This window comes from Malurus melanocephalus, unplaced genomic scaffold (assembly GCF_030028575.1).
Source record: "Malurus melanocephalus ecotype Western Australia unplaced genomic scaffold, MMel_1.1 scaffold_0, whole genome shotgun sequence".
NCBI classification, from domain to species: Eukaryota; Metazoa; Chordata; class Aves; order Passeriformes; family Maluridae; genus Malurus; species Malurus melanocephalus.
In genome coordinates this window covers 1,797,614-1,819,611 of record NW_026623232.1, presented here as the reverse complement: position 1 = coordinate 1,819,611, position 21,998 = coordinate 1,797,614, and the positions used below count along the sequence as shown (strand labels likewise).

The following is a 21,998-nucleotide window of genomic DNA, read 5'->3' as shown; positions in this document are numbered from 1 at the left end:
CCTGCCCAGCAGAGGCAGCTGCACTCAGGCTCYACTCTGCACGGGTGACATGAAATGCCATGGACAGTGAGGGACTGTCTCACTCTGGCAGGTTAAAGACAGCTTTATTGTACAATTTCGAAAAGAACACTGCCTGCAGCAGCCCTGACCACAAAACTGGGGTTTCTAGTCTGGGACTGCTAATGAGAAACAACCCTCCTGCCCACACACCCCGAAAACCAGCATTCTTAGGGGCTCTGAACYTTGTTTGTTCTCAACACATTTCAAAAATAAAATATATTTCTATGCTGATCATCGTCTACCAAAACATGAAACCCATAAAGCTGTAGGAAAACAAAAAATGTTTTCCTTTTCTTGACAAGCCAAGTCAGATCAGCCAATCTTGGAAAGTTTGAGTAAAATGGAAGGAGCATTAGTATTTTAAAACAATCTTCTCTAYTTCTCTTAAAGCTGTTAAATATTGAGGTCTTTTCACAGACACATTTTCACCACTTCATCAAGAATTCTGTGGGAAACTGAGTCACTCTGGGCCAATGGGAAGTTTGGTCAGCTGAGAAATTCTTAAAATAGTATTGMTAATAACAAGCCTGTCAAAGCTAATATATTTGTATATGCCCTCTACATCCATTGTCTTAAAATTCTGCCAACTATTATTCAATATCCTGCCCAGCATTAATCAAATATGTCCTACATGCCCATGAATCAAATATTAATGYGTTATGTAGAACACTGTGATTCCTCTCAGCCATTACCATAAATTAACTYCCAGCAAGAAGACACACTAAAACCCACACCGAATGTTTAGCTCTTTTAATGAGGGGCCAAGGGAGGCCATAGTTCTTAATAGACATTTATCACACACTGAGATTGAAGCATGAATGACAGAACATTACAACTGCTCATTGCAATGACCCTTTTCCAAAACATTAACCATACTTTCCTTCAGATTTTAAAGCATGAAGAATTTCTAAAATTTACCATCATTGTTTCTATTTCATTATGTCTTTTACAATTTCAGATGGGATCGGGATCATCAAAATAATTCATAAATTTCTCCTGAAGATGCTTACAACTTATGAAAACTGTTTTGCASACTTAAAATGAAATTCAGATAATAATCAGAATTGAACTTGACTCTACACTTTCTGATTTTGTGTCTGAGGTAGGCACACTGCAAAAACAAAGTAAACCAGGAAAAATATTAATTCCTGAGAAAGTTTCTTTGCTTATCAGTACAGACAATAGATATGCAAGAGTCAATTACTATACCAGCTTTGTACCTCTAASTCATTCAAGCCAATCACATAAACATTAAATGCAAAATCCACTTGCACAAGAAGTTATCAAGTGAGAAGAAAGGCAAATGCAAATATCACTACAGACATGACCACAAATGACACATAGGTARAGACAAGAGAATTGAGAAAGTAAAATTCAGAAAGAAACCTCTAAATAGCAAAGACTGTGAGCAAYAGCAGTTTGTCCATGATGGGACTGTTCTCCAGTATGAACCCAAGAGAGCTGAATAGAGATAGACAGAAGATCCACTTCAAAATACCCACAGAAGTGCAAAAAACCCTCTCTAGTTCTTTTTATATGGAAAAGAATTAATTCAGATTCCTATTTTACAGATGCATCTCAGAATCTGAAGAAGTGCTCAGAAAAGGATATGAAATGGAGCAATAAGAGACATCTACTACACTTAGCCTAGTGCTAAGCACATAAAGCTGGAGCAGAATTTTCCACTCCTCATTCCTGAGTTTTAAAAGAAACTTTCCCAAATAGCACTTTGGAGAAGAACATGGCAACTGCCATTACACAGATGAAAGTACTAATTTGTTTAGCCAGCCAAGTCTAAGCAAGAGCAGTTGCCACTGATGCATGGGCAGCTGAAGAGCAAAAATAAAAACCTTTTAAAAGTCAATGAAAAATTTCTATCCAAATAACAGATGCAACTGCTGCCATAAGCTATGGGCTGATTTCCCATCCTCCTGGCACCTTGTAGGAACTACATATCAGTCAACAATTCTCTATTCAGTGCCAGTTTTTGCTTCAGAGAAGTCAAAAAGCTTTATCGTCTTAATCCAATGCAAATCTTTGAAGAAATCAGTCTTGGCTAACCAAAAAATTCCTGAACTTTTCCTACAGATTGCATTTTTAAAAGAATGAATAATTTTGCAGAGACAACAGACGCTTTTGAGCAGTCTGAGCATATTCCTCAGGACATGGCATGCACACAATTTTGTGAGCTGAGAACAAAACTAAAACAAAGGGCCTTTGGAAAGCACACAACACTCAGAATACTTTYTAAATGGTCTGATAAACTAATGCAACTGTGATAAGCACCAAACTGTTCAGGACATTTAGTCTCCTTATGAAAAGCTACAGAATTTGTTAAGCTTCTAATAGAAACAGTAAATCTGCATATAATTATTAAGTTCCTTGTTTTCTGTTATTTACATTATTTTCAGTTTGTTGGTTTCCTAAGCCTTTACTGAACACATCTCTTCACAATATAGGTCAAAATTGTAGCCAAAGTAATTCAATTATAATCTTAAAGTGTCTATTTCTAATTATACTGTGACCTATAAAAAGTTAGCTGAGTAATGTCTAAGAGAACAGAGAAGATTGAGCATTAAGTTTCACCTCAACACACACAAAGAGGTAAAATCTCCACATGGAAACAGAAGACCAAGAGCTTTACATATGACAAACTTCTTTTTTACTGTTAGAAGGGAAAAGTTTTAATTGCTTAAGCCTAAGATTTTGATTGCAGAAACTTTACAGTATATAGAGCAGGGAGTGAAGGAGACTGAAGAGTCTTTTCTCAATATTCAGAAATCTACATCTACAGAGAAAAAATCTGCCAATTTTGCTAGTTAGATTCACAGTGTACAGGCAATACATTCTTCAATTGCTTCAAACCAAACACATTTAGGTCATGCAATACTTCTAAGGAACTTAAAAACCAAGGGATTTATAATGTTTTTCTTTATTAAAAAAATTCAAACAGAAAATTTATTGTTTTACACTTGYTTAACAGGTTGTAGAATATTTCAGCTTAATGGTGTCTTACCTCATTTATACTGGAAGGAGARTTTTCAGGTATCAGCTTTGCAAAAAAAGAGACTGTCCCATTTCCTTTCCTCAGCTACAGGAGTTATATGCAACCAGCAATTCAAMAAACACATGTCTGTTTAAAAGACAGACAAGTAAGCCACAGATGATCTGTAAGCCAATCCATCTTCAGCGCAGAGCCAGCAGCTTTTGTTTTACATTAAATGTAGAGAAYTGTCTGCTGCCTCTACCTGTGTTGTGGTGCAGATCAAGTTTAGGCCTGTCTGCTCTTCCCCTGCACGTTCTGAACTACAGTAGTGATTTCTCAACATTCAGATCTGCTGTGTGGCAGCTCACTGAAATTTCAGCCGACACTTGGAGACTTGCAATTAGCAAGGTTATTTTAAGCACTGACCTAAGTTCCAGCAGAATGYTCATGGCATTATGACAGGAAGGAATCTTGTATCATATCAGTCACTTGGTAACCCTGTAAAGCTGATCTTGGAGACGAGACCCTTAAATTCACAGCATAAAATCAAATACTGACCCCAAATTTACTTCAACTTTGGTTTTTAAGCTTTGAATAGAGTGGAAATATCTACTTGGTTAATATTAGGAAGSTTAGAACTTATTTTAGGACATGGTAGATCATATGCTTGGAACAAACGTATTAATAGGAAGTTATGACTTCCCTAACACAGAGATTCATTGCTTACRAAACAGAGACAGTTACTTTTGCTATGCTCACATTTGTAATCATTAACTATTACATTCTAWAGGGGAGGAGAAAATAACTCTGTTGTTGAACTTTTTACAGCAGGACTCTATAACAATACCGTTCGAGTTCCTCTTGAAAAGGGCTCCCTCTTCTGTACAGGCCTTCAGTAACCTTGGATTTTGGTGTGTCCTGGATTCCTTCGGAATTCTCTGGCTGTCTAACTATTTCTAAGTCATGTCTAAAGGCTTGGTCATACCTCCACACCCTGGTTCGCTGTTCATTCTCATTCCTCCCCCCTCCCCCCACCCCTTCCTTCTTTTTTGTTCATGGATCAGATTTCTTGTTCCCACCCATCCTCATACATCCAAGAGAGGCAGCTCTAACCTCACACAGGGARCCACGACAAACAGCTCCTGTGACTGCCCCACGTTAGAGCCACCTGGTCAGCCAACTCAACTGAGTGCACACCCCAGAGAAGCTCTTCTGAAAGCACCACCATCAGAAACATCATTAAATGAGAGATATTCGTTYAAAGGAGAGTAAATGAAGGGRAGAAAAAACAAACCACAAAACCCAGCAAACAAACAAACCCCAAGAAAAGTTGCTGCTTTTGCAAACTTCTACACATCACTTATCACAATGAAACCRCTCCTTTGATATTGTAGCAAAATTCACTGGAGGCAAAATGTACTTTGGAGAACCAAAAACAAAATGAAAAAAAATAATGAAAACAACATAAACTTCTGCTGTCCTTTTAAAATATTAAACGTCTCCTGAGTTACACACAAACTTGAGATGGCATTCAAAACAACTCGCAACACGCTGTCAGAGGTTTCCCCAAYTGCAAAACTTAAAATACAATATAGGCACCAGGGAAAGTCTTCAAACATACCCCAAGATCAAGGGCTRGAGTTTTTGAGTGAGCTGACCATTCTGATATTTTTGAGATGATCAGCACTCAGAAGGATACTGTAGTCACTCCAACAGTACCTGAATCCATACACACAGCTGAACTTCAAACATAATGACAGAAATGTTACTGTCATTATTACACAATTACCWACTTTCAGAAGAATAGTTTTATGAGAGATTTCTTATGAAACACCATAACTAAACTAATTGAAGACATCATGAAAGCCTTGGCTTGCTCCTTCAGCATAGTCTCAGCCTGTAAAAACTCTGAGGAATTTAAGAWAAAAAGCTTTTCTTTTCTTGCTCAGATATCCTCTTTTTAAAAATGTGAGAATCACAAAATCTGCATTACATAAATACCTGTTCCATTTTAAATCCATTYCTGAACATATAAATAGCTTGACCTCTGTAGGAGCAAGCAGATGTTGTAAAAAATGAGGGTAAGAGTATTTAATTGAAAAATGGCAGTAAAATCACCAGTAAGGCAAGTATTTTGTTTCAGTGCWTAGTAAAAAAGCAGATTAGGGCTACTGACTTTAGTGTAGAGGGGAGAAAAATTTGACTGCAAGAGTGTTTCCAGGTGTGGACGCAGTTGCTTGCTCTGTGCTCAAAAAAAAAAAAAAGCTCAAAATTATTTCAAATAAATATTGAAAATTAAATTATTTCAAATCTTAATTTTTTTCAGTTTCAGCTTCAAATAATGCTGGTTCTGGATATACTATACCTTTCCTAGGGAAAATATCACTTTTCATCAACTGCTAGTATTTAAACAGGTAGCTACATAGGCTACAGTAGATTTGTATCCTTTCGGACCCATGAAATAGATTTTCTAAGTTTAATTAAAACCTTAATTTTATTTATAGACAACAGTGGCATGATACATTGAGGTGCTATGATTGTACAAGAGTTTCCTSTGGTTTGGGCTTTAACTTGTAAAATACTGAGAAAGAATAACTGAGGATCGGTGCCTCAGCTCTCTCTTTGAAACTTGATTCATACCTGCCTAATAACAGGAAATCCATTTTCTTGGAATATCAGGTAACTCCAAGAAACATATCTCAGAAWGCTGCTGCATTACCAGCTGGAGTTTTACTCACCAATCGCACTCCCTGTTCCAGGAGAGAGCAGTAGAAGGGTCAAACTGGGTGACAAAGGCATGTGGTCTACTGATGAACTGGAAATGGACTACCACCTTAATTAGGGAAACCATAAAGATCATCAAAAACCCATGTGAAATAAATATAAGCAGAAWAATATGCATGAGATGACTTTAATAATGAAATTCTGCATAATAGGAGGACAATTCAGCAGATCTGGATGGTTTCATCRTAAGTATTTTGAAAGCTCTTTATTGCTAGCTCTGCAAAATGGGGCACATTTTCAGCAAGTTATTCTGGAGATGTGAAAGAAAGACAACCATAAGGAAAACATCTGAGGGCAGAATTAATGAATGAGTCGTGTTTTCCCTCTAATACAAATACATTTGGAAGAGTTAGCTGAAATGCAAACTCTCCATGAAGTGACACCCATGATGAATTTCATCACTCATGTTGATTTATATATCCAAATAGAATTACTGAGTGGAGGGGTTATTTTTATTACTACTACTACCATATTATTATTATTATTATTATTATTATTATTATTATTATTATTATTATTATTATTATTATTATTTTATTACTGTTTGCTAAGAGTGAGGAGTTTGGCAGTTATTTTAGGGGGAAAAGTTTGAAATTTAGAAATTATATGAAAGGCTTCTAGTTTCAAACTTGTAACATCACTGTAATTTTTTTCAATTACATACTTTTGTGTGAGGTTTAATTCCTATGCTTTTTCCCTTGAGCTAACTTTTACCAACCAGACAGCCTACATAATTTGTATTATGAACTCAATGTTGTTTATATAACAGACTAAAAATGCAGTCCTTATTTGCAACCAACTTGATGTTTTATGAGTATGGCAAACCGACCTGGATAAGACACGTTAAGCTAGTTTCAAGTTTTCCAGTTAAACGAATCTTCACTGGGAAAAAAAAAAACAAAACTATTAATTTAAATGAAAAATTTTCAAAGAAATTTTGACTGKAAAAGCTTCTCAAAAGCCAAATAGGCTTTCCTTCCATGATACCAAATTTGTATAATGACTCAAATGTGTATGACTAAGAAAGTGTTTCACAGCCTATTAGATTTCTTAGAGTCTCAAGGACAATAAGAGACCAAAATTCAGATCTCTTTTCTACTTGGTATTTCCTAATTCACACAAGTGTAGCTATGCATGGAGTACATCAAAGACCTATGCACAGTAATTCAAGGTGGGTATCAAGAAAAGCGTTGGATGCATGATCATTTCTTCTTCTAAAATTTTTAAGGTAAAATTTAATTTGAGGATTTGAAAAGACCRGAATAGATGGGTTTATTCTCTTGCAGGTAACCAAGTCTACATACAGGAGTGGAAATATTCAAACTTAATGAAGATTCAATTAATGGATAGTTTTATTACTCCTCCTAAAATTTTCCCCAAGCACCCCRCCAAGTCATTAGGAACAAAAAAGAAAAACATTTCAGCTAGAAATAGCAAACAGATTGAAAGTAAAGTAGAAAAATTTTAACAYAGCAGTTTTTGCAGCCTGTATATCTCCATAATTAAAAATTAAAGTTTAACAAAAAAATCTGTCCCAAGTGCTTGTCCAATTTCCTGTATTTGCACTTATTTAATATCTTCAGAAAAACTGCATGAAGAACTGCATCTATGTGAGGCAAAGAGAGGTGGCAGACATTAATCTCTCCTTTTGATAAAGGAAACATCAGTGAATGCTGCCTTTGGCATTTTCATTACAGTCATTTAAACTGAGTAGCACTGAGAATCACTTTTTTCGCTGCGTACCTATTAGGTACCCCTTTGCTGTAGCCTTTCTTCCATTTGCATACAGCAGARACTGAGAGTTTAATCTGTTCCTCCCTACACTTTCAAATCCTTTCTTTCAGAAAACAAGGAATTAAATGGACCTGCTTGGAGTGCACACATGTTGACTCCCTTGTTGTTCTAGCAAACAACAGAACCGAAAACAGGTGAAGCTGCAGATTTCATTCACACCGTTCAAGCTTAGTATCCTATTAAAAAATCCTCAATGAATTATCATTACAAAGTATGAGCTGACATATTTAAAGATATATATTGCAATTCAAAGATTCTAAGTGGAGTCAGACTTCYCTGTTATAACATTCCAACATCCTCTTGACAAACTAAAAGATAATTAAGGTTACTGCAGAGGAACACTTTTTTCTAAATTGCATTTCTAAAATTTCGCAGAGAATAGTTAAAAAATGACCGGTTTAAATTTTGATCTGAACAATTTWGTAATTAAAAACTCTAAACATGGTCTTTCCCAGGAAATGAAAGGCTGGCTAAAACCAGTTTTTCTTCTCCTATTTCAAGTAACTGATTTTCACATTCTAGACATTTCTAAGCAATGGGATTACATCATTCAAAYTTTTTAAAGAGAACAGCTGTTACATCCAGTATTCATGACCTATAAGTTTTCCATATCAAGTTATTCAGCTGTTGTTTCAGTCCATGTGAGTTGCAGTGAAATGAAACTGTGCAAAAGACCAAACAGTTTTATTGCATAGTTAAATGAATGCACRTATTGTTGCAAAGCAACAGAAAGAAAACAGAGCTTACAAAATCTCGGTCTTATCACTGCTTCAGTGGACTGGAAGCCCCTTATTCATCCCATACACTAAATCAGTACAGTATTTTGTTGCATATTTCACATTGCTTCTTATTAGCATTTGATGTGCACAGCTGTACGTGCWAAGTGTGAATAATTCTTACTGAATTTCATAGAAGGAAAGAAAAAGGAAAGCACACACACTGATTTTTAAGACAGAGCACAGATACTTTCGAAGATACATGCCAGCTCTAGTAATCAGCTGCTCCAAATTCAGCCTATCTCACATATTTTTCACTGGTTTTGTTTTGGATTGTTTTGGTTGATTCAGTGAAGGATAAGATAAGTACATTTGGATAAAAGGAGATTATCATGTTCCTATTTAGAAACACATTTAGATATTATATATTTAGATGGTCATAAACTTCTCAAAGGAAGTTAAACAAAATCCATTAGCCTACTTAATGCAAAAGGACTWTTCTCACGCTAAAATTTTATCATGCAGCGTAACTCCTGTTTCCAGGATGTTGTTAAATTGATGTCTGTACCTMTCCCAGAAAACTGATTTTGTAATAACACTGCAAAATATCAGTGCTCATTTTGATTTAAGTAAATTGTGAACTGTAAGCAAAAGAGCRAAAGAACCCTGCTGTTACAGAGAGAGCTTGTCTTGGGGGCTGCCTGGAAGGGTCAGGGAGTGATAAGAGCAGGTCTCATGGATGGGTTGGACTGCAATAATTTGCTTTTACTGCTGATTTTGCTACCAGTTTGTTTTAGACATGGTACAAGCCACACTGTGTCTGTATGGTCTGCAATATGTCAAGTACACATTGGGTGTGCTGTGTAAACMACTTCAAAACAGTAGGCAAAACCAACCAAAACATTCATTTATGCAGTGACCMACTCAAACCTGCAGAAGGAGACACATCTGGGGTTGTGGGTCTCTCTGTCTTCAGGGACACCTTTAATTTAAACAGTCTCCTGTTACTGGCACTACCAAGCTGGTATTTTCCTCACATAGAGAAATAGCAGAAATTCCCTGTAGACATTGAATGTTTCAAGGAGCACGAATGTAAATATTTGTAAATATATGTACACAAATGCACACACATTTCTCTAAGGGGGRTCTAGATCAGCTTTACCATTACAAGATCAAGCACCTTATTTTGCAACTATGCTAAACGTGACACATCACTAAAGACATTTTTTCAGATAAATATTTTTTAAAACTTACAAACTAATGTTGTTAATGGTCCAAAGTGCATGTATTAACAAACTTTWCCCTTTACCCTCCTTCCCTTTTTCTTTTTTCCCTCCCAAGCGGCACGGGCAGCGCTGGGCAGCTCCTGCAGCACTAGATGGTGCTGCAGCTCAGCCACAGCASAATCTGCTGCCTCCCCGGTCCGCTGGAGCTGAAATTTCACTGCGCTTTTTAATACTGAAGTTACTAAACATCTTAGTGAAGACTGTTGCCCAGGGTCTCTGGATTTTCATGTTCTTTTGTTTGGTTTTTTTTCTTTGCTTTAACATAAATTCAGCTTTCTAGGATACTATGCTTTGTGTGGTTTTCTCTCAAACGCTGTAAGAATAGAAATAAGGAACAAAAAGAAAATTAATTATGCATGAAATAAATGCAATTAGCTTTTTCAGCTTATCATTTACCTCCTTTATCTCATACAGTGAACCAAAAAGACAAATAGCAAAGATTTTCCTACAGTACTATATGACACAAAACTTGCAACTTGTGAAAGTAGTTTTTCTAACAGAAATACAATACAGAACTAAAGTAAGTACAAAGTTATAAATAAGTTATTTACACRTTAAAGAGTCACTCAAATGTGTTATTAAATGCCACATAGCTGTAGTTCCATATAGTTCAACGGATGCCCAGAAGTGTAAAGTTGCCTATGTGTACATTTGCAAAACTGTATCTTGAATGTGCATTAATTTTTTTGCCTTCTTTATATTACTAAATGCAAATATTTTGTCTTTGTGTTTTTCYTTTTAATTTATKATTATTWTTGTTGCTGTTGTTATTATTATCARTTCTGTTCTGATGGCCCTGATAAGCAGGCTTCCATGCCCTGGGTAATTTGCCAATTGCAACTGGCACTGCAAGAGAGGAAAGTCCACTTGCCTAGAGCCTTCAAAGAAGGCCTCATTAATAATTCCCGTTTAATGCAGAATTCTTAGAAATTCTTGCAGATCTCTAATTTATAGAGTTACTGAGTTACTCCTCATTTGCAGTATTTCACTACCAAAATTAACTCACTTCCTTTCTTTAAATGCTAAAAGWTGTATTTCTTATTCAARGAGAAATTATTCAATCATCAAGGCRACAAAATCATTATTCATTCAATTATAACAACTGAATCSTCATCTTTAATGAGGGAACAAACAAAACTAAGAATAAAACCTCCAATAAAATCAGCAAGGTCAGATTCTATAATACAGGACTGTGTGCCAACACACAGCCAGCTGCTGACTACCTGGATTGKTGCAGGAACATACCGCAACCATACTCAAAACTCTCAGAAGCAAAAGCAAGACCTGCACCCTAATAACCTATGCATTCATTGATCTGAGCAAACTAGAAAAGGTATTAAACACTTTAAATTGATTTGTTTCTCTCTTCTATGGTCATAGAAATTACACAAGGYCAGATTTTTTAGTAAGTGCTCTCCACTGAAGTAAAGCCCATGTGTAGAGAGCAGTACTGTCCTCTACTGCCCTCCCTCATTTTTAATGCTGTAAGTATTCTCAAACATGAGCTCTGTCAGGCTCCTGCGCCCTCCACAGAACGTGGCATCRGTCCAGGTAAAGTAGGAAAGCAATTGAGCTTTCTTTGAATTGCAGCAGCAATTCAGCACGGCAGCAGATGACTCGGCAATGTGCTTCAGTGAAGGACAAACAGGAAGAAGAAAATTAAAAAGGACAKGAATCAGATGGGAGTTTTGAAAGACAAAAACTTTGAGAGAGAGAACATGAAAATAGCTGAAAGGAAAATAAAACAGAGGGGAGAGGCTGGAAAATAGTGCCAGCAGCCAACAGTTAGAATACGATCTGCAACCTAATAAATGAAAGTCTCAAGCCAATCTGCACCAACGTGTATTCCTTTGAACAGAGGAAAATGTCTTTTCTAGAAGGTTGTAAGATACCTACCTAACATGAATTTTACCTTGGTAATTTTACAATCAAGCTCTTTAATAACTTAGAAGTGTGGCCTTTTCATTCTGATTTGCTGTCTCCTATATAACATAGCACAGTAGCAAAGTGGGGATGACCTTAGCAAAGRAACATAGACTAGCTTTAGTGGTACCATGTCTGACAAATCCCATTGTATTATCCTTGGAAATATCCCTTTCCCCTTTATTTTATCATAAGTCTTTCATTTRTTGCCTAAGAATCCTGTATTAATTAGGATTCTAGTCTTGCTTGCTTCCTCAAAACAACCGTGCAAGAGAGAGTAAGAATGCTCAGTTTATTATCTCAGSTCCATGATTTTAGAGCACAGCTGGCTAATGATTCTGCAGAATTCCGTTTGATGATTTTGTCTGCTCTGCTGCTGGACAGTGCTGAGATGTAGAAACAGATGCCAGCCATAYCTTTCATGCAAGCTGATTATGTGGTGTATAAACCACTTTGCTCATCCCGCTCAGCTTAATGGTCTTAAAATGCATTTCTATTTCTTTATTCTGTGGGGTCTTTTAGGTACTTCACCGTATCCAAAAGTGTAGACACTTGGCACCATTTAAAATATAAYATTGCTCCTTGACTAGAATTTCTTTTTCCCAAAGGGAACCATATCCAGTCATGTCAGAAGATTTTATTTGGTCACTGTACTAACAGACACACAGACACAAAGTAACCCTTCAATATCCGTGAAGCATGAGGTGAACTCCAAACAGAGGTCTTACACACATGGTGCAYTACCAGTGAGGGGTAATATAGTTGCTCTAATATTATAGGGCAGGAAATTCAGAAAAAAATTTTGAGAAAAAACAGAAATGCACGAGGAATAAGTGCATGTGCAAATGCTGAGGTAGTAGTGGCACTGTGTTTTGTTATGATAGTACAAGCATATACATACAAATGTACTTACTCATATATATGCCTATATATGTATGTCAGTTATAAAAATAAGATATTTCATATTGTCAGATCACAATCACACTGGAAATGCACAAATAAAATCATCCTTGCCTTATACATGAGCAGATAGTCTGTGATTGGGTCTACATAACCTATTCTGAAGAAACTTGCTATCTCTCCTGYGGAACATCTGCATTGTTTGCTACCAGAAGGAAATGTATCCATCTCAACACAAAGATATGAAAGGCCACAGCAAAAGAGGAGACTGTATTGAAGCTTGTTTCAAGTCCCTTTTGAAGTATGGAACCACAGTGAAGGGCATGTACAGCTCCAGAGCCAATTGAGAAGAATAAAAGAATGTAGTTCAGGCATTTATGTGATACCTTCCCTCAGCTAACACAGATTRTGAAAAGTAAGTACACTGCTCTGTGGGAAAAGGAAATTGCAATGTACTACTACATTCAGTGGATTTTATATTTTTTGAAAACTTATAAAATGGTCTGTCAGAATTTTGGAGTGCTGTGATTCTGTAGCAGTAGTGTTGTGATGCACTGCTGCTTTATGCCTTTTGAATTACATGTGTTTTCCAAAAAGAGATGGAAACACTTCCAAAAACAGAAGTGCTCCATCTTTTGAAATGCAAGGCATAGAATCATAACTGACTACATGAAAACTACTGTCTTTCTCCAGGGAATCATTTACAGGGGGCAACTGGCAGGTATTAGTTCCTCTTTTTCTCCCTGTTTGTGCATAGTCCATTCTAAATGGTTCAAGTCTGTTCAAAGAGAAAACTTGTTCATCAGTCTATAATTCTGCACAATTTCACTAGAGAAATGGAACATACTAAAATTTTCAAGTTACATTTTTTGGATGGATGAATGTAATCTTGCCAATGCTTCTTTACACACAAATCAAAAAAGACCTTTGCRTTTATTTATAACCTTTTCTAAAGCAGATGACATCACTACACCTACAATGTCAGTCAGACACCAGCTTGAACCCAGGCTCTGGCCCAGGCTTGCCATCCAGCTGTATTTGTAAAATTCAAACTGTGAGGCCAAGCTCCMGAGCAATCCTTAAGAGAAGGTCAGGGTGCAATGCTGTTCCCAGACTGCCCCAAGAAGCTCAGACAAGGCCACACAAACTTCACCTCAACCCTCCAGAAGGCACCTCACACTCCTCAGTCACAAGGTGGGTACTACAAATACAGCATTTCAATTAAAATACAAGTGCAGCTATACAGACGTGGCCTTCTCCACAGGGAAACACACAGAACATTTTTGCTTTGCTGATTTACGAAGGAATCGTATCAATTCACAGAGGAATAATTCACGTAATGCAAGAGGCAGATATCCAAGATTGTTTTAAAATCACCAACTTTCAGAACCTGTTCTTACTAAAATGCAACTTTGTTATATTAATAAAACATTCATGTTATGTTTTTGGCATTCAGACAGTAATCATCRTATAAGCTGAAATTTCTTCTGTCAACTCTCCCATAATAAAAGCTTATCAGAAAATTTTAAAGATCATGTATTAAACTAAAAAATTCCTTACATTTTGTGTCATTTTCTGTGCCTGACTAACTGCTCCCTAATGCATATTACAGTTTTTGGATATCTCCTATAAATGCTATGTAATTATAAACTGMAGAAGTAACAAACCCAGCCCATGTAATGACTAATAAGAAATACATCCACAAAGATTACTGSAATATGCAAAGTAAGGAAACACCTATAAACACAATAGTTCACAATGCAGATCAGAAATTGGTGACTGTTATAATACATAATATTATTCTACCTTGTAACATATAGACTCACACAAATAGTCAAGAAAAAAATCAACACTAGGATTTCTGTGGCACTCTTTTTGTATGTATGCATTTGTTTACCTATGCATACATACCTGCACAGATATTCATTAAAAAAAAAAATCTTGCAACAAAGTCACAGCTACAATAATAAAAAATTCCCATTAGTATCCTTACTTTTGAATAAAAATAATTATGTAATATCAATGACCTTTGATTTTAAAATCTGACAATACTAAATCTTACATGATTGAAATAGTATTAATTTAGGGTTTTCAGGAAAACTGGACATCAGTATGTGGTGTTTTCATCACATGCACAAATACTAAACAACAAAATATATTCTCTCATCAAATGTTTTTGTTAATTAATTTGCACGATGACTTGACATAAATTTTTTTTCATCATAATGAAAACTATTTATGTCATTCCCTCATTGTATCCAGGAAACATTTGTATTTGAGTCAGACTAGACTGTAGGCTAGYAGAGATTGCAATAGGTAACATCTGTGCTGGAATCTGATAGTTACTTTCATATTTCTCCAGAGACTACAGGTAGAGCACATTAGCTCATTTTCTAAAGCCTGTATTAACATATTTTAATGTAAGAGCAATATGGAGTGAGGAGAGAAGAAATAATGATTGTATTTGGTCTAAGTGCACTTACATGCATTCATGTATTGCCGACATCTAAAACAAAAGTTTTAGACTATATATTTCAAAAGTTTAAATATCAAAATGAAAGTGAGATTTTGCAGAGTTCTTATTTTAGAACTAGAAGAAATTGAGAGTGGTAGAAGACACACTTTTTCCTCATCACAGGAAAACATTCACCTTTCTTCTTCCRAGTCTCCTGACTGCTGAACAATTCAAATGTCTATTTTAGGACAACCTTAAGACTTCCACAGCATTGCAGATGCTACTGTACTCATATCTACAACCTCTCTGAACTGCACATCACCCTTCTGCGTCCAAATACGTCAATCAGAACTAATGAATGCATCTCTATCCTTGGATGAAATGTCACAGGTTGCAGAATATTTGCTCAGTGTGTCATTACTGGTTTGCTTTGAAGAAACTCAAGCTGATTAAAGGAGCTGTTCATATGGTCCCTTGCATTAAGGAGAGGGCTTAGACACATTTGATTTTTTTTTCAAATATCTGTTTTGCCCAAGCCCAGAAGGAAGATCCAGTGCTGATCTCCTGCCACTCCAATGAATATTCAAATCCCTTTGTCACAAGAACAGCAATTCCAACAATTCTTATTGGTCACCTTTCCTGGCTCTTCAGAAAGAAAGTCAAAGTTTAAAAGAGTCCAGAATGCTGTCTGCAACATCCATTAATTATTTATTTAGCCTGATAAATTATGCATGCCACATCTTCCATTATCACTGGAGTTACCTGTTAAGTCTTCTCCAGCTTTTAGCTATTTTTTATTCCCTTGATGCATAGCTAACAGCAGACTAACCAAATAGTGCTCACTTCTCTACTCAGAAACATATAGGAATTTCTTATTGTTTAGTGGGTTTTTTCTACTTTTTATTAGCTCCCAATTCTTTTATCCTCTTATTTTATTCTAACCAGCAGCCTTCTATTTTAATTTGATCCAGCTTTCTTTAGAAGGCAACTGAATCTCCAGTGTAATATATATGCTCTTTCTGTGTTCATACAATGTTTCCTATGGCACCCAAGCACACAATTAGAGGACAGTGGGTTTGCAGTCTCGTATCAATAAGATTTGTTTACCTAATTTTTACAGAAGAAATAAAATCAATTTAACTTCATTGCACCTGCACAGATTGAACAATACCCAACATGAGAGGTGGAATCTTTTTTCTAATCCTTTCAATGACACAGTTTAAACCCAACTAATTTTTATGAATGATTGTGTTAACCTGCTATTTTTTAAAAAAATATAATTATCAACACAGATTAGCTAAATATTAAAGGTATAAAATTTAATTTTGAAGTTGCAGCATTGTCTACAACTACACTAGCCCATAATTTAAAATTAGATACAAACTCTAAGGTTTAAATGCTTTTCTAAGGTTACTGTTGAGAAACAGATTTTCTGAATTTTGCTAAACSAATACAGTCACTGGCAAGACTCAGGTACTTGAAGTTAAAAACATGTAAGAGCCTAGGCAGGCTCAATTACACTTTTATTATTTGTAACATTGAAAAAAAAGCTTATGCATTAACAATAATATATAACTAGCTGCAAACCAATGCATTCATGTGTTTACTGAGAAATGTTATATGCAAATAGGACAGTATTTTTTTTTCCATCAGGAACTTAAAATTGAGCCTTCAGGAATGTGTTTTTAACAGACTTCAATGCCCAGAGCAGAATTAATATTTGGAGAGAAGACARGCAACAGCACAGCCCTGCATCATCTTGCTCAGCTGCCATTTAGCTTGTGGATGTCTAAATACCACAAGAACACRTCTGTTGCTCAGTTCGGTGGAAGTATTTCACTACCTAAAATTCTGCATTTCTGAGCTCAGAGTACCATAAATCCTGACAAGGAACTTTGCACCTATTTATTCAAAATAAAAAAAAATCTAAAGGGATCATTAAAGCATCTCAGAAGTTTGAGTAATACAAGGACAAAGAGAGCATTTCTAGATTTGCTTATGGTAAAAACATAATTTTTTTAACCTCTTTTACAATATTTGCAATTGGTAGCAGCTACTCTGAATGTGTTAGAGAGATRTAAAAGTATCACAGAACACCTTGAATTAAGAGCAATGCCAGATGAATGTTGAAAATAGGACATTCTGGAATCTGAAGAGTTACAGTTCATCCAACTATCTTGAAGCGCTCGTGTGAAGCTGAGTTTTCCAGGAAATTTCCCAAGGGACAATATAAGAAAAACCTCCCACGCGTTCTATGTGGCTAGTTCTGAGAAAGGGCATTGCAAAAGTGAGACAAACAAGTATTTTCAAAGGATCAGTGGTGGYGAGTAAAGCCCTAAGACATGTAGCATGAAAAGAGACTGGTGGCAAACACCRAAATCCCTAGGGAACAAGCCACAAAAAAGAAACAATGCTCTTGATTGCAGAAAAGAGCAGAAGCACAGACAGACCTGCAACTGAGATACTGAGAAAATTTTCACAAGAGAGAGATCATCTGTGTTCTGGGCAGTTTTTCCAAAGAATAATATAAAGAGTCTGCTATGGCCTGGATCCTCAAACCAGTCTTATCATCATAAGCCAACTGACAGCCAGAGGAAGGATATCAACTCTAAGCATCCAAAACAAATATAAAGCTGCATGAAAATGGAATCAGACGTCTCCTGGCCGAGGAAAACAAACTATGAGAAAATTAATAATTGTCTTAYTGCTGTATTTGCATTTTGAAAATTATATTCAGAAAAGTTATGCCATAGACTTTTATCCAGAGTCTGTATAATTCATTTTTCTCATTATGATTTGGAGAAAGGAGCAGAAAGAAGATTTCTTAAATTGTCAGACACAATGAGTGTGCTTGGAGGAGATACTTGTGGAATGAGTTAAAARAACAACAATTTAATAATGGGCAAAGATAAAACCCTACATGTAAAATTTCACAGATAAAATGGGTAAGAGAGAGGTGAAAAAAACCATATTGTGGGAGAGGAGTTTGGGAATTACAGTGAATTACAGGCTGCACTTGAATTAACCATCTCTAGCTGTTCTGAAAAAAAAAAGAAAAYACTAAACTGGTATGTGTYGTTTGAAAGACATGTGAAACACTCTTTTCCAGTCTACTCAGCAAGGGTCAAGCTTAACATTGAACCCACTGTCAAGCCTGGGCACAACAGTTCCAGAAGGACACACATCATTTGGAAGCAGCCTTTCAGGAAAATTATCAGAGAACAGAAGAAAACAAAAAACAAATTATTAAGTTATAGTGGAGTTTTTGTTTGGTTTGGGGKTTTTTGTTTTGGTTTGGTTTTTCCTCAGTTTTCATTAATTATATAATGGATAAACTATTCAAAACATATCTAAAGTCTATATAAAATAATTTCACACTTGTTTTTTCAGTCAAATTTCTTTTTGTCTATATAGAGATTTAAAGGTAAGAACATTACAGGTGTTTTGCATTCCTAATATGTTTGTCAAAACTTCATTTGCTTACATAAATAAAACCCTTAGGAAGGTATTTTATGAGCTCCCATTGACTCCTGTGACTTCACAAATAACCTCTAAAAAGAAGAAAAACCATGAGGAATGTTATTCATTCACTGACTTCCATTTATAAATAAAAGATATTAGCGGATGTATGAGGGGGAACTATATGTACAGAATATTCTCATTASGTACACAGGCACAAACCAGTTCTGCTGCTGCTCTGAACCAGCCCAAAGCTGTGCACAAACACCACCCACAAATTCCACAGACCTTCAGTTTCAGCTCAGCGCTGYGCTAATACAGCCACAAGCAACTCCAGATCAGAATAACACCAAGTCCAGCATGATTTCTCACAYCTGTCTGCAGAAACACCTCTTTATATCTGCTAAAAACTTACTGCACACAGCAGATTTTGTCCTTTTTTGCTCATCCAAAGTTGGYAATGCCTATCCTAAATTTTTTAGAAAAATGGTGGGACCATAAAAACGTCAAGATCAGCTCTCTGGTTAGAACTGAGTATGATCCCTCTGGTTAGTGTTAGTGTACAGTATTGTATTTTAAAATGGCTTACAGCTCCAGTCCGAAAATAAACACAAATAAAATACCATTGCACTGAGTAGGAAGGAAGACTACGTTCACATAAACAGGCCTCAGAATGCAACTCTGAAGACAGCTCAGTCAGAAGAGATAACATTTGTGCTATTTTTGGGGATTGCCGCCTTCAAACGCCTGCTTCATCTGCTGCAGCAAACCAGGCCATGCCAATGAACACACGGTTCCAGGCATTAATTATTTGAATCTTGCCATGAATTTCCTTAATAACTTTAAAGATTTAATAACAAAAATTAAATCTGGGACCAAGGCAGAGATAATGGTTTAAAGAAACTTCAGTTGTTGGGTTGGAAGGAGATTGTTGCTGTTAAAGCCTAAACAAAACACATGTTTTTGGGGGACAAATTCCAGTCTTGCTAATGTATTTTCTTGCTGCAAAAAGGAGGAAAAAATTTTTTTTTTACTGGTTCTGACTGTTCAACTCTCAYCACTTCATAATTCTCACCAAGACTCTGATATGAAAAAAAGATCTGAAGAAAAYGTTTTAGTATTTAAAATTTTGTTTGTAATTCCATCTGATTTCAGACTTCAATGTAATTGTTCCATAACTAGATCACCTGTGAATTCTACTACCTCTGAAACTTGCMTAGTTTTCAAATGAGTGGCCCTGTTTACTGGAATGCTAAGAATTTTACTGGAATTTTATTTGGGAGTTTTTAGGTACAGAACCCCATTAAAATCAGGGGGAATATTTCTGGATGCTTGTGAGATRTCCAGTCGGGTTACTGCTAATGTTTTATTACCCTCTTTTGGTGTCAGACCATGTTCATGAATATGGTTATGACTGTGGAATTAAGTGATGAGCAAATAACAAGGAAAAAAATCAGATGATTAAATGGTTTCTATCACCTCCCTTATAAGGATTTCTTTACTTTTTAACACAGGCTGTCAGACAAGTGTCAGACAAGGCTTCAGCAGTTAGGAGAAGCCCTTTTGTTTATTTTACTAATAGCAGAGGTGAATGAGACACCTTTACAGAGAAGTTTATACGATTCATCATACCTTCAGCTGTACCAGATGCACATCCACATGCTTGCTGTCCGAGTCCTGCTGGACGGAGTAGGTGAGATCCCTGACTCTTTCAGACGTCATGCGAAGCCAGGTCTCGATTTCTGGCAGGTGGAGAACAATCTTCCAGTCAGCCCCAGTGTGTAGAGGAGGAGGCTTTTCATACTGCTGCCCAGAGTCGAGCTCCTTCATGACATCCTCATCCCCACCTTGCTCCACCGTGGGAGTCATGTTTATGAGCATGGGAGAGGCATCAGATGGCATCGGATCCAGTTCTTGTGTTCTCATKGGAGAAAGTGCTACATCCATGGCTAACATGTGAAAGCCTAAAMGGTACTTCTTTCAAAAATAGCTGCAAAGATAAAAAGAAAAGGCAYTGCTGTTTAACAGCCAAATTTAGCAACAAAATATTCAAAGGCAAGGAGTAAATGATAACGTCTGAGACGTGTTGTACTTCTAAGTAAATTCTTCACCCTAMAAATCTACACTGGAATTTCAAGACTAGGTAGATTTTTCCAAAATAACTTGGTTGATTTGAACAAACCAGATATTTGTACAAGGAAAGTATCAAATACTGCATTATAGAAAACCACCTTGGAAATTACAGTTTACATTGATGAAAAACATATTCTGATTTTCTACAATTGGAACATGAATACATGAACATTGACAAAATCAGCAGAACTTTACTGAACTCCACAAGTTAATACAACACTGGTATTCACAAACTAGTACATGTTGGAATATATTCCTTGGCCTGAAATTTAAGACTAGACACAGAATATCTCAAGGTTTATTTAACTATCCCAACTGTCCACTCAACTATTGATTATGTACAACAAAAAATTTGCAGGTACACTTAAAGCAACTATTGAGGATACTTGGCTGATTTACTGATTTTCATTTTGAACTTGAAATTCTAGTAGTTTCTTAGATTAAGAACCTAGCAAAACATAGAGATAAATACAAATGTCAAAATACTTAGCTAAAATTAAAATATCGTTTTACAAAGTGGCTCTATGAAAGCCTAAACGCTGTGTCATCAATATACATTTATGAGATTCACTGAAAAAAGTACATAAGTGAAACATTTTACTTTGTACCTTTTCCTCTGTATGGTCTTGTTACATGTAGTACAGAAGGCTGCCATAAAATCTATGCATAAAAAAAAAAAGAAAAAAATCCACACAAAACAAACAATCCACCCCCCAAACCCAGAACTCCTTTACTTACTTAACATCAAAGCTATAAGGTTGCAGAAAAAAAAATGCCTTTTGCTATTAAATCAACTACACTGAGACTAGTGAGTTACATTCCTACGTATTTCAGGTGGAGTCTCAGCATCCAGAGACTAGGCCRGCAGGCAGTGAGAGTATCAAAGAAGCATCCAGACACAATTTCACTTATCATAGCCAGGAAGGACGAAAAATTTTCATTTCATGTTAATTTGATTTTATTTCCTACCCTGACACTTCCTAGTAAATCATCTTTTGTACATCTATTATGCTCAGAAAACAATATATTAAACTGATACTAAATATTATTACTAAATATTAATTTGGCAATTCAGAATAATATATTCTATCAGTACAATCAAGAAAAGGGAATGAAAGAGGAATCAAAATATTCTCAGTGCCTGCTGTAAAATTTCCAACTATTTTTACTCAAATTTTGAAAAATGTCAAATTAAATGGTATAAAATAAAGAGTTCTGCAGCAAGGCTGGACGAAATTAACATTTCAGGATGGTGGATATTTTTYAAGTTCTTCTCTTTTCATTACCTATTTTTCAGTTTAAACTCTGTTGTAAATACTCAGCATACATTATCAGGAAAAGTCAATGTAAAAGTCAATTTATTTTTGTCTAAGACATTGCCGATCATAGCCCCAATTCTAAAGCATAGAATTCAACTGTTCTAACAGCCAAAACTATCTCAATATTTTAAACATATTCTTTACATTATTTCCCCCTGAAAATTTCATTTTGGTGAAGCACAT

The 21,998-nt window shown here is 35.9% G+C and overlaps 1 protein-coding gene across 1 annotated transcript in view; it reads right to left on the bottom strand.

Annotated features, from left to right (window-relative positions):
* AKAP6 (A-kinase anchoring protein 6) overlaps nt 1-20,343 on the bottom strand; it is a 212,129-nt gene extending 191,786 nt beyond the window's left edge. The window contains exon 1 of the mRNA XM_057363796.1: nt 19,996-20,343. Within this exon, the coding sequence (XP_057219779.1) occupies nt 19,996-20,319 (324 nt within the window). The 5' untranslated portion in view covers nt 20,320-20,343. The remainder of the gene's footprint in view (nt 1-19,995) is intronic.
* Between the last annotated feature and the right edge of the window lie 1,655 nt (nt 20,344-21,998).